Below are 13,245 nucleotides of genomic sequence, written 5' to 3'. Positions count from 1 at the left end.
AACATTTTTTTTTAAGATAGAATGATTTATGAATGGATAAAATCTCTCTAGTGTAATCTTATCTACATAATGTGTAGCCTAATCTTTTGATGTTTGCCTAGTGAAGCTGCATGGGAAGCGCTCGTGCCGTCTGCTGTAGCTATGGTAACCTCATCACGCGACCGTGACTAGGCTAAGTTCGCGAGAGTCAGTTTAGCGCTCTAACTAACTTTACTGAAACGTTGTTTGGAAACGCTTATTGAAGAATATACTGATGTAAAACAAAAAACATTTCTGAGAACCATAACCTCGCACACTTGATACCACTAGTTGCCTATGCAATAATAGGAACTGGACTCGAGTGACGGGCGTGGACCAGGGGCTCGAGACGCTGAGTGGGAGGGGAGGGTGTTTCTCACTGAACGAACGAACGAAGTTAACGTTACTACACGAGAGAGAGAGAGAGAGAGAGAGAGAGAGAGAGAGAGAGAGAGAGAGAGAGAGAGAGAGAGAGAGAGAGAGTGTGTTGCGCACTTGAACTGGAGCTGTGTGGGGAAATAGCGCACAAGGGCATATGCGAGCGGCTCGAGCTTTAACCTGAGACCTGGGATCTCACTACTGTGGTCCAGCCAACATCTTTTGTTTCTGGGTTTCCTTCAAGCTTTTATAAGGGGAAAGAGCCTTGAGTCTTTACAGTTTGAGTAAAACCTAAAGAAAGGTTCATTCAAAGTGATCCATTCACCATGGAATCACCGGTTCTGGTTTTAGTGGCAGGGATCCTGTCTTTCGGGACCAGCTCTAAACTGAATGTGCCGCGTCTTCGCCTGTCATACAAAGGTAAATTACGCACATCACATTTATTTGAAAGCGTTTAACTCGTTTATAATTCATTTTTACAAACGGAACACAAAGGCAAATTTCCAATGAAAATGACGTGGTTGAGATTTACCCGGCTACTATGAGGAGATAACACGGTCCAGTGCTTTAAGTAGCTTGATTAGGCCTAATGATTGTTTATTTTCACAGTTTGAGTGTTAAAAGTCAATGTTGCCATCCCTCGGTTCATCGTGTGTGTGAATTAGTCTACATAGGTTACAGGTCCGAGTGGTGACAGGAACGGCAATCAGAATAAGGAAAAAAAGTGTTCGTTGCGAAGTATGCTCACACACAGTGAAATTGTAAAATTGGAGCTTCCATTACTCAAATAGGCAACAGCTCCAGCATAACACAAATCATGTACGCGAATAGAGAATGCACGATATATGCAGAAAAGAACTACAAGTAGTAGGCTATGAATACATATGAATTTAAATAGAGCATAAGGTTATATTGCACATTGGAAATACTGTGTATACCACTGTAAAATTTCAACAACGTTTAACATCGTTGTTTACACCAATTTAACCTAAAGTGGTCTAAAAAAAGTGACAAACTGATTGTCACTTTGATTTTTCTAAGGCAGTTTTACAGTGTATGAGGAGACCTGCCAGAACAATGTTTCCAGTAAGCTGTTTCCCCTGTCGCTTTTCGCCTTTATATTGCTCTCTCCACGCATCCTGCACATTGAGTATTTTTAAGCTTTGCGCACAGCCCCTCTGTTATCAGATTCAAATCTGTGCGCCCTGTTCAACTCGTTTACAGCGCCGTTTCCGTCTTTGCATGGCAGTGAGCTTCGCTATAGAGTTGTGGCTGGTCTGTTTTAAACTGTGGGAAAAAAGCTACGTCAGGACTTCGGGCTACTGTTTCAGCTGTTATCCAAAACTCCGGGATCCTCTTGCCTCTTGCTCTCCTGGCGCGCGCTCATCTCTCCGCGTCAGACTCTCAGCGGTGCGAGAGACAGTTTGCGCTTCTTCTTCTTTTTTTTTTTTTAAATCGCACTTTGCCTCTCTGTTACCGGATTTATAGTGCAAGGTGAATGTTGCTGTGGCCTGGGGGAGTTTGAGATGTTTTAACTCTTGTTTTTAGATTAGACACTGCAGCTTTAAAAATTATTAAAAGAATAGCCTAGTTCATGCAAAAATGAAAATTCTGTCATCAATTACTCACCCTGATTTCGAATGACTATTTCTTTGAAGGGACACAAATGAGGTGTTAAATTGCGGTCCGTTGTTCGGCAAATGTTTGCCTGCGAAATCCAGTAATTTCCATAGGAATCAATTCACTCGATCGTGAATTTCGCGTAAAGGCAAAAGAAATCGGAAACTTGCTTTGTTTGAAAGCGATGCTGTGTTAGCTGTGATTCATACATCGCTATGCTCTGTTTGCCTGCAAAATTTCTCTAAAACCACCACACCTTCCTTTACTACAGTCTTCAGTGAAGGTTAATTTGATGGGGGGGAAAAGATCCAATGAAAGTGAATGGTAAATGGGGCTATCGAGTTGAACATAGCAACATAGTGTCGGCCCACATCCGGGCTTTGTGGATTCCAGGTGTACCAAGATGTGGGCCGGATCTGGGCCGATACTATGCTGCTGTCTGGGTAACAATTGGTTTAATAGTTTAAATCTTCATATTACATAAGCATCGTTTCAATAGTGTTTTGTTCGTCACTTATTTGGTTCCCCCGGAAACATTTCCATTGTGGTCTGTGTTATTTGCAGCGCGTTTCTGTATTTGGTTGAGTTGTGAGCTTTTGCAGCGCGTATCTGTATTTGGTTGTGTTGTGAGTATTTGGAGCACACGTGTGTTGTGAAACTGATGAAGATGTGTTTTTTTCTATTTGCATGCGTTTTCTTCAGTTGCAGCATGTTGAGCTCTCTCGGCCACCGTAGTTTTGGAATAACGTTTCATTAACCACATAAGATAATGAAAAAATTGTGTTAGGAGTTAACCATAACAACAGACCAACAGTAGGCTATTGAGTTTCCGGACAGTGCAAACTAGCATAAATACTATCGACTATATTTTTATATATTACAGAAAAGTCAAATTTCGATAAAGCTGGCTAAAACTTTTTTTTCTTTCTTTTTTTTCTGTGTGTTCCTTGAAACAATAAAGTCATGGGTTTGGAATGACATATGGGTGAGCAAATGATAATTGAATTTTATTTTGGGATTATGCATTTAAGAGAAACTTTGCTTAACCCTAATTTACCTGGAGGGTACACGGTACAAGGTGGTGACGTAAGGAAGTTGGTTTGCATTAAGTGTTTATCAGTGCCTCAAAAGTTCTTTTCATTAATGGTTATAAGCTGAGCGGAGTGTCCGGTTTCCCTCCAGCGGTGTGAGTGCGTGACTAGAGCGCATCTGTGCAGAGTTTAATGCGGTCATCTAATGCTCGCCCAGTCCCTGCGTGGAGCTCTGATTGCATGTAATCGGCCTGTGTTCTTCTCCATGGACGCGCTATTAACCTTGATAATGATCAGCCTAGAGATACGTTCAGTTGGACTATATATTTAGATTTTCACCACTGATGGGTCTCAGAATGCCTGTTGATCATTCTGCCAACTGAAAAGGCTAAAGCATGCACACACACACTCATCAAGCTGTCAAAGCTGCATGGATTGGTGTGGAGGGAGCATGTTATGTTTTGAATGGGAAATGAGGGACGGCCTGTATATGCCAGCAGCTGGGCATTAAGTGTGTGTGTGCGGATCTGTGGGGTCCCTTGGTGGGTCAGTTGTGTGTGCTGATTTAGGAGGAGAGACAGTTTTTCAACCAAGCTCACTCACTTTCACACCCGCATGCATTCATATACACACACTGGCACACTTTTCTCTTTTATGGTTGAACATACACAGAGACGCAGAGGTGGGCGGATCTGTGTTTGTTTTAGTTTACATGAATGAATTAATGAGCTTATTTTTTTAGCGTTGCCCAGATGTTTGTGGAGGGTTTTGTGAGGTCTGGCTTAAGAATCTGTCACTAAAAGAATGTTTGATGATTCTTTGGTTTCGTTCACATTCTCTCACTCCCTAAATATTCCCAGCTCCCTGGAACGTTTGGTTAAGAGAGAAGGCCACTGAGATTCATGACTGTAAGATGGATGTTGTGAAATTCTCCCATGAGATTGGGGTTCTAGATTAGGAATTGCTCTAAATATTAAGGGTGATTTGAGTGATGTTTGAACTGAAACTGCCAGACTAGCGACTGAATTGGGCACGCTTCCTCTTACAAAAAGCCAAATTACAAAGATAGTTGTGCCATTGAAAATATTGTAATCAGAGACGAATCAGGAGAACAGCAGCTTGTAGCAAAATATACATTCTGACACCACAAATTAACATCTGCTTATAACAGCTGAACATGGCATTTAGCTTGAACGGTCCGCATCTCAGATTCTCTCATATGGGCTACTCTATGAATTTGCACAATGACTGAGTGGCAGAAAGCGCTTTAAAGTCTTTTGGTTGGCAAAACAAAGTACCTGCATGACTTTTTTTTTCCTGTTTACAGATATCTCAGGGCCTAATTCAGTCAAATCTTTCAGGTAATAGGAGTATTTTCTGCCATTCCAGAAAAAATGATCTCACAGCACCTTTAATCCATGCGTGGTCAAGGGTAGACATTTGAAGGGCATATGCGTTATCTTTCAGATAAAGATAAATACAATTTATATAAAGTATATTAGCATGCACAGTTTTTGTGTAGTTGATCTGCAATCTTAAGAATGTGTAATTTAAAAGTTAAAGCATTATAAATACACTTCTTTCAAAGCAAGCTCTCAACCCTAAGGTCAATTATAGTCACAAGTATAGCCTACATGCCAGACAAAGACGAGTTACAATTTCTTTATCTAGGTCTGTAATGGTGTGATCATATTTATGGGTGGGTCTTAAAGGTGCTCTAAGCGATGTCGGGTGACGTCACTTCTTGTTGACGTTTAAAGTATTGTCCAACAAAACGAAGGCTAGCTAGACCCTCCCTCCTCCTCATCCGCGCACTAACCCCCCAAACCCTTCTTATCGTTATTGGCTGGAACAGTTTGTTATGTTTCGTGGTGCGGGTAAACCCAGTTTGTTTTTGTTGCCGTTTGTGGAGCCTGGGGTGTCTGCAGAGACCGTGTTTTTTACAGTCTGTTCAGGGGACAGGCAGCTAGCGGATAGTGAGAAGATGTTTGTTGTGTATGACAAAAAAATTTTTGGCCTAAAAAACGCGTGACATAGCTTTGAGCACCTTTAATTACGACGCCAGGTGTAAGATTGCGATGTACAACATTACATCAATTTCATTCTACTTCTACAAAATGTTGAATAAAGAACGTGCATTAGTTTTTTTTTTAGGTGTTTTTTCTTATGTTTTTTATTAAATTTATGAGGGTGCTGTAAACTGAATTATATATTTTATCGTAATTGTACAATACTGTCTTACTGTCATAATTAGTACATGCAACTTAGCTAGTATGTAAATTAAAAAAAAAATTATTTCATACATCAACTACAGATGCTGCATTTGTGCACGTTTTCTCACTGACACGCCCTCAGAACAATCCAGTTTCCCACTTGTAATTTTGACAAGCTGCGTAATTTGCGTAAATACGAAAAAAAACTTGTAAATACAATCTTTTCCAGTTCTGACTTCACACATCTTTAGATCGATGTCATAAAACCATACAATTTCAGTCTGACTAAAGCAGTTTTAGATGTAACTCAAATTAAAGTGCATGTAAATTAACTGATTCACAGATTGTGTGCAGGTCCGAGTGGAGTTCAGAGAAAATATGGTGTGTGAAGTTGGAAAAAATAGGTGGGCAAAACTGAAATGAGGAAATGAATATCGGTCTGAAGGTTTAGCACAAATGCATGTAGAGTTCACACACATACTTACACACTGGTACAGTATACACACACACACACACACACACACACACACACACACACACACACACACACACACACACACACACACACACACACACACACACACACACACACACACACACACACACACACACACACACACAGGAGACAAGAATTCAGTGTTTGTGCTGTGTAAAATGGATGCAGGTGGAATTTTAATAAAAACACACATTCCCTCCATCCTTGTGGAGTCAGTCAAGAGTTTGCGGTGTAACGCGGCTGAACAATGCAGCATTGTGGCGGTTTCCTCCTGCGTTGAGGGAAGTTCGCAGCTTACCGCAATTAGGTCACAAGCCCTGGACGTGATCACACGCACTGATAACGACCACAACAGCTGCTGGTCACTTTAACTATGATTTGATTTTTTAACCCCTTAGATGATGACTGTCCTGGGAGCCGTCACACGAACACATGCACACTTAATTGCTGCTGTAATGGTCTCAAGCACACTGCACAAATACAGCTGCCCTCTGTACACACTAAATGCATACACACTAACATATGGAAACATGGCTGCTAAAAGGGATCAGGGTTATAAAGGGCAAAGAAGAAAGGTGTCAGAGAAAGTACAGAATAAATGGAGGTAAATAAAAGGAGGAATGGTGTGGACCGAATTAATTTGACCCACTGTCATATTGATTCTGTGAAAAGAATCTTTCTTTTATTCTTTCTTGCTAAATGTGTAAACAAGTCGTGGAGTCTGTGTGTGTAGCCATAAAAAAGGTGTTTTGTCTAGCTGCTGGAGTTTCATTGTGTGCGTGTGTGTACAGAGGGGAAGGCAGTGACTCTCATGGCTGCTGTCCAGGGGGGTTTATCTAAACCCTCACGTTCTGATTCTTGCTTTAGGGAGAGAGGGGATCAAGAGAGGCCAAGGAGCAGGAGAAGACAGAGGGACTAAAATAATGAGATTGACAAAAGGAACGCTGAGAAAATAAGCTAGAAAAAGTTGGTTTGAGGGGGATGAGGGGCTTTTATGAGTTTACCAGTAAGAGCTAGTGTAGCTGGATTTGCCCTGCAGTTACGTGAGTGTGTGTGACAAATGAAGATGGACAGGCGGAGACAGAGAGAGAGAATTAGAGGAAACAGCGCAGATACTATGATACTATAGAGAATTACGTATATGAACATGCATATGCTACCAGTCAAATGTTTGGACACATGTACTTATTCTTGTTTTTATAATAGTGAAGTCATTAAAACTATTAAACAGCCCAAACAAAAGTTTGGGGAATAAGATAAGAACGTATACCCCTAATTTTAAGGAAAGCCCGCTATTATTTGTCTAGATTCCCGATCTGCACACTCCAACTTTTTTGTATATGCTGGGTAGTTTTATTTGTCCCCACTTTCTGGTATAACTCATCTATTTAAAAAAAGAAAAATAATTTATATTTATACAATATTACACTATATATACACCGTTCAAAAGGGCCAGTAAGATATTTTTCTTCAAAAGTAATTAATAAGTGACATGACATATGAAGACCAAGTATGGTAACCCATACTCAGATTTAACCCATCCTAGTTAGTGCACACACATTAGGAGCAGTGAGGAGTGAATACACACACACAATGCAAACCATGGACACACACACAGCCCGGGGTGTGATGCCCTACTCAAGGGCACCTCAGTCATTTTCACTTCCCCCTAATACTTTTATTCATCAAGGATGCTTTAAATTAACCAAATTGACATTAAAGACATTTATTATATTATAAAAGCTTATTTCAAATGAATGATGCTGTTAAACTTTCTATTCATCAAAGAATCCCAAAAAATTATCATGGTTTCCACAAAAATATTTAACAGCACAATTGTCATCAAAATTGATACTAATAAGAAATATTTCTTGTGTACAAAATCTGTTCATATTATTATTATATATATATAGGCTTTAGTAAGATAAGATTTAACACATACAATATCAGTTCACAATATCACTGTTTTACTATAAATATATATATATATATATATATATATATATATATATATATATATATATATATATATATATATATATATATATATATATATATATGTGTGTGTGCTTTGTGCATGATGAATGTATTCAGTGAATTTGAGATGTCTTAGATTGTCTTAACCTGCTGTGAAATGTTGACATACTCTATAGAGAGAGAGAGAGAGAGAGAGAGAGAGAGAGAGAGAGAGAATGAGAGAGAGAGAGAGAGAGAGAGAGAGAGAGAGAGAGAGAGAGAGAGAGAGAGAGAGAGAGAGAGAGAGAGAGAGAGAGATGAGCAAATACATGAGTGCAGTTCTTAACATTGTGTATTGTCAGTGCCTGGGAAGACACAAAGAGATCTTCCTGTTGATGTTCAACTCTGTGAACGCTCTCCCCTACTGCTCACTGCATCAGCCAGTAATCAATTAGTTCCACTACGCAACTTCTGACAGAATCAGCCCAAAGCCCCCAAAAGATCAACCTGATACTGATCACACACACACACACACACACACACACACACACACACACACACACACACACACACACACACACACACACACACACACACACACACACACACACACACACACACACACACACACACACACACACACACACACAATAAAGTACATACACGTTATATATTAATGTATCTGTCTACACCAGAGCGGAGAACATGATTAACTTTCTATGCAAACATGTTTCCTCCTGAGGGTTATGTATTCATATTACATATTTATATATACTTTCTCACTTTCTATCTTTTTATCTTCCTCTGTCTCTTAATCACATACAGACACACGACCCTTTGGACAAAAATGAGAATAAACGCAATCCTTAAGGCAAACGGCCCAGTCGGTTTTACCACAAGACCTCTCCCTCCGTCCATTTTCATTCACTTCATTACCAGTAAGCGAAAATCTAAAAGGCAGGCCAGATGCCAACAAGCATGTGTGTTATTAATGGTTTGTTTAAAAAGTTGGTGGTGTGCCACTGTGTAGAAAGCCCACTGATGTAAGAAAAAGTTTAAGAGAAAAAGGAAAGGAATACATTTTCTGTGCTGTATCTACAACATGTGTCACTGCAATTCCAACACACCCTGTAAACTCTGGTTTGCATTTATTTAGCATTTCTTTACTCTTTTCTCATTGATTATGCAAACGCAGATGTGATTATAAGCTAAATGATTTTAAGATCATAGGGTTTGAAGAAAAAACATGCATCAGTTGAACAGGCCTATATCTTTATGAGGTGTGTCTTTGTGTTGTATGAAGCCTATATAATACCTGGAGAAAGCATCCATTAGCATTCCCGTTCATCTTATTGGAGAAGAAAGATGATTTGTCAGCAGATGAAGTTGTGACATCCTGTAACTGGCCTGCTCTAACCAGACACCTAAACCCTTGTTTGTAACTACGCCATGTGTTCTGACACCAACAGAACAGTACATTTTTAGTTCTGTTCAAAAGTATTACACATTTACTGGCATCCGTACAGCCTCTTACTGTCACACTGGAGAATTACCACAACTCTATGTGTGCTAGAGAGCAAGTTCTTGCCAACTCAAATCTCTGCATAGTGTTGTAATTTTGTCAAGTTTGATGCCATTAAATTGGTGATTGTGAACTGTTATTTTAACAGAAAAGTCTATTTAGACATCTACAGGAGAGAGTCCAGACTACCTGAGTAATTTTCACCATACTCTCTGAGTGTGTACTTTGTAGTATATGTGTAGTATATGTCTGTGTCTGATTGGATGTCACTGAGGAGGAGATGGTCTATACAGCCTGTAAAATTTGGTAATGTTTCTCACCCTCTTCCATTCCGTTCCTCCGTAATCCAGTAATTCCACACTCTCTTATGCCGCTTCAGAGCTTTATTTGAGGCTAAGTATATCCCATCATAGACCATGTTCAGGAACTCACATGGAACGAAATGTCAAGAATAAATATTTTGATTGCAACTGCTTTTTATCACAAAATTATGATGTCTGATATACAGGGTTCCCTTTCAGTTTGGTCATGTTCGACGTACATACCGTACTGATTGTGATCACGCTTAGGGAGCCTGTCATCTTCAAGTATTGAAAAAACGAGTCAATGCCCATTGGAGTGTGAGATTTGCATCTTGCGCTCCGCCCCACAGCGCGTGTATAAACATGGAAGCGGAAGCACGCACCACTTGTCTTTCGCATTGGAGCCAATCGGATATCGATTTCGAAGAGTGTTGGAGTGTTTTCAACCAGCGAGTGTGTCGTTGCTTCTTCTGGAATTCTCTCCCGGTGCTTGTGTGTCTACAGCATGAGTGCAGCGGTGATCAGGAGTAGTCTGAGCTCTCAACTGCTCTTTTTAAATGCATTCTTTGTGTTTGTTTGTTCTGATGGTTGGTTAGTGGGCGAAGAAGGTGAGTGCTTCACTGGTACAGGCTGCACCATCTCCTGTCAGTGTTGCTGCGGTCATTCACCCTTGTGCTCCGACACTGGTGAGAGCGCTATTTCCTGAAAGAGCAACACGAATGTGTCTGCGTCTTTTTTAAGATGCCATTCCACCCGTGTGTTTCTGGATACGGTCGTTCACTGTCCCCAGCTGATGGTCACAATAGATGCGTCACGTGTTTGGTCTTACAGCACGCTGAAGCAGCTTTTGTGGATGGTTCATGTTCTCGTTGCGGGTGCTGAGATCGAGGCTCGCCTTCATCCGTGAAGGTGGAGTCCCCATTCCCATGACCTGCTCTAGCGCCCCTTCTATCCCACCCCAGAAGAGAGCTACTGTGCCGTGTGGGATGGATGAACTGAGGATCATAGTGAGGGCTTCCCCACCCGGTAACCAGTCCCCGTGGGCCCCTCGCTCCTCTGTCGCACCACAGCCGATGGAGCTCCCTGTGGAACCTGCTGGTCTCTCTGTAGTGGACTGACCAGCCGTTTCGTTCGGGGCTCCTCCTGAGGATAGGATGTCAATCGCTGCATCGGAAGGGGAGCTGGACTCTGGAGATGACGACTAGTCTGTGCTACCTCCTTCTGGGAGAGTAGCGTTGCCCAAGCCGGATCCAGAAATGTCAGCTATGCTGAAACGGGCCGGTGAGACAGTCGGACACTGTGTCCCGAACCGTCTCGGTTGGATGATTGGTTTCTTGGGGCGGGCCGTTCTGGTCCTAGGTTCCATTCTTTCCCGAGGTGCATGAGGAGGTTACTAGGTTATGGACGGCACCTTTCTCTGCCAGAAACTGCCTTAGTTCCTCCTCCTCTTCAGTACCCTTGATGGAGGAAAGGCGAAGGGTTACGAGGCTATCCCTCCAGTGGAGCTGTCTGTCGCAATGCAACTATGTCCGGCAACCGCTACCTCTTTGAAGGGCGATCCTCGTCTCCCCTCTCGGGCTTGTAAGTTCTCGTCCATTCTCACGGGCAAGACTTACAAAGCCTGTGGGCAAGCCGCTTTCTCCCTGCATGCCATGGCGTTGCTGCAGGTCCACCAGGCCAAAGCACTCATGGACACGCACGAGGGTAGTCCAGACCATGAGCTCATGGATGAGTGCCGCACTGCAACCGACCTCGCCCTCCGGGGCACGAAGATTGCGGCTCGCGTGTTCGGTCTGGCGATGTCCACTGGAAGATGGCAGCACTAGGCGGCGTTTTAATTGTGGTCCCAATCAGTACGGTACGTCCGACTATGTTGAACGTGACCGAACTGAAAGGGAATATCTCGGTTATGTATGTAACCCTCGTTCCCTAAAGGAGGGAACGGAGACGTAGTCCCTTCGCCACTAGTGCTGGATCACCGCTGAACCCAGGCTCCGCTTGGCTCCTCAGCGAAAAACAAGTGGTGCATGCATCCGCTTCTGTATTTATACCCGGGCTGCGGGGCGGAGTCCAGACTACCTGAGTAATTTTCACCATACTCTCTGAGTGTGTACTTTGTAGTATATGTGTAGTATATGTCTGTGTCTGATTGGATGTCACTGAGGAGGAGATGGTTTATACAGCCTGTAAAATTTGGTAATGTTTCTCACCCTCTTCCATTCCGTTCCTCCGTAATCCAGACGAAACGCCATACTAATATAATCTGACAGGGGGACTGTCCCGATACCCACATGGTATTGCGGTCCTGATCACTTGAGAGCATGTGCACGTGGCAGGAAGTTAGTACTCAAGACTGTCCCAGATGAATGCCAAAGCTCAGTGCCCTTAACACACACTAAATCCAAGACTTACAAAGCCTGTGGGCAAGCCGCTTTCTCCCTGCATGCCATGGCGTTGCTGCAGGTCCACCAGGCCAAAGCACTCATGGACACGCACGAGGGTAGTCCAGACCATGAGCTCATGGATGAGTGCCGCACTGCAACCGACCTCGCCCTCCGGGGCACGAAGATTGCGGCTCGCGTGTTCGGTCTGGCGATGTCCACTGGAAGATGGCAGCACTAGGTGGCGTTTTAATTGTGGTCCCAATCAGTACGGTACGTCCGACTATGTTGAACGTGACCGAACTGAAAGGGAATGTCTCGGTTATGTATGTAACCCTCGTTCCCTAAAGGAGGGAACGGAGACGTAGTCCCTTCGCCACTAGTGCTGGATCACCGCTGAACCCAGGCTCCGCTTGGATCCTCAGCGAAAAACAAGTGGTGCATGCATCCGCTTCTGTATTTATACCCGGGCTGCGGGGCGGAGCACAAGATGAAAATCTCGCACGCCAATGAGCATTGGCTCGTTTTATCAATACTCGAAGATGACAGGCTCCCTAAGCGTTATCGTACTGATATATATTCGACTACGTCTCCATTCCCTCCTTCATGGAACGAGGGTTACATATGTAACCGAGTCAACTTATATATATATATATATTTTTGTCTGTTTGTTTTGTGCTTTAGATTCAGCAGCGGTGTTGATAGTAGAACATTATGAGTATTGTCAGTAGTAGCTTATAAAAATAAATAGGCTAAATAAATGGATTAAAACATTTGTTTAATTTTTTTTGTTTGTTTGTTTATTATTGTTATGGTTAGTAATTGGTTTGTCTTTATTCCACCACTGTGTACATTTTCTTCCCCATAAATACTAAATGATTCCCATCTTTACTAAAGCCCTGTTTACACCTGGTATTAAGAAGCGTTTTCATCAATCCAATCACACTTCAACAACGCAAAATGCAGGTGTAAACGGGGCCTAAAACGTTTTGAGCTTGTCCACTGTGGACCACTTTCATAGTCAAAAACGTATTTGACCAGATTGCTTTCAAATGCTCATGTGGTCGAATGCGTTCAAACAACTCCGACTACTGACCTAGTGCATAAACATGATGAGAAGAGCGCTAGAGAGAAGGGATTTAAACTTTGTCAGCTGAAGACCTAAGTTTGGTCTGAAGACAGAACTAAGCATGTGAAAGCACATAAAAACATACTGAGCACAATATTCTCTCATTCCTGATTTCTAACATGCACTCACAGCATTGGTCTAAGATATTTAAGAGAGAAATGGAAGGACTAAATTTCTTCAGATGTATGTGTTTCTGTTA

General features: G+C 42.3%; 1 protein-coding gene across 1 annotated transcript in view; it reads left to right on the top strand.

Annotated features, from left to right (window-relative positions):
* The first annotated feature begins 423 nt into the window (after positions 1-423).
* The window catches only part of sema3bl (sema domain, immunoglobulin domain (Ig), short basic domain, secreted, (semaphorin) 3bl), a 44,250-nt gene continuing 31,428 nt past the window's right edge, over positions 424-13,245 (top strand). The window contains exon 1 of the mRNA XM_077223949.1: positions 424-816. Coding sequence (XP_077080064.1) covers positions 723-816 — 94 coding nt within the window. The 5' untranslated portion in view covers positions 424-722. The remainder of the gene's footprint in view (positions 817-13,245) is intronic.

This window comes from Siphateles boraxobius, unplaced genomic scaffold (genome assembly GCF_051911475.1).
Source record: "Siphateles boraxobius isolate OS27281-9 unplaced genomic scaffold, OSU_SipBor_1 9, whole genome shotgun sequence".
NCBI lineage: Eukaryota > Metazoa > Chordata > Actinopteri > Cypriniformes > Leuciscidae > Siphateles > Siphateles boraxobius.
The sequence above is the reverse complement of the archived record's forward strand: the minus strand, read 5'-3'. Positions and strand labels throughout refer to the sequence as shown.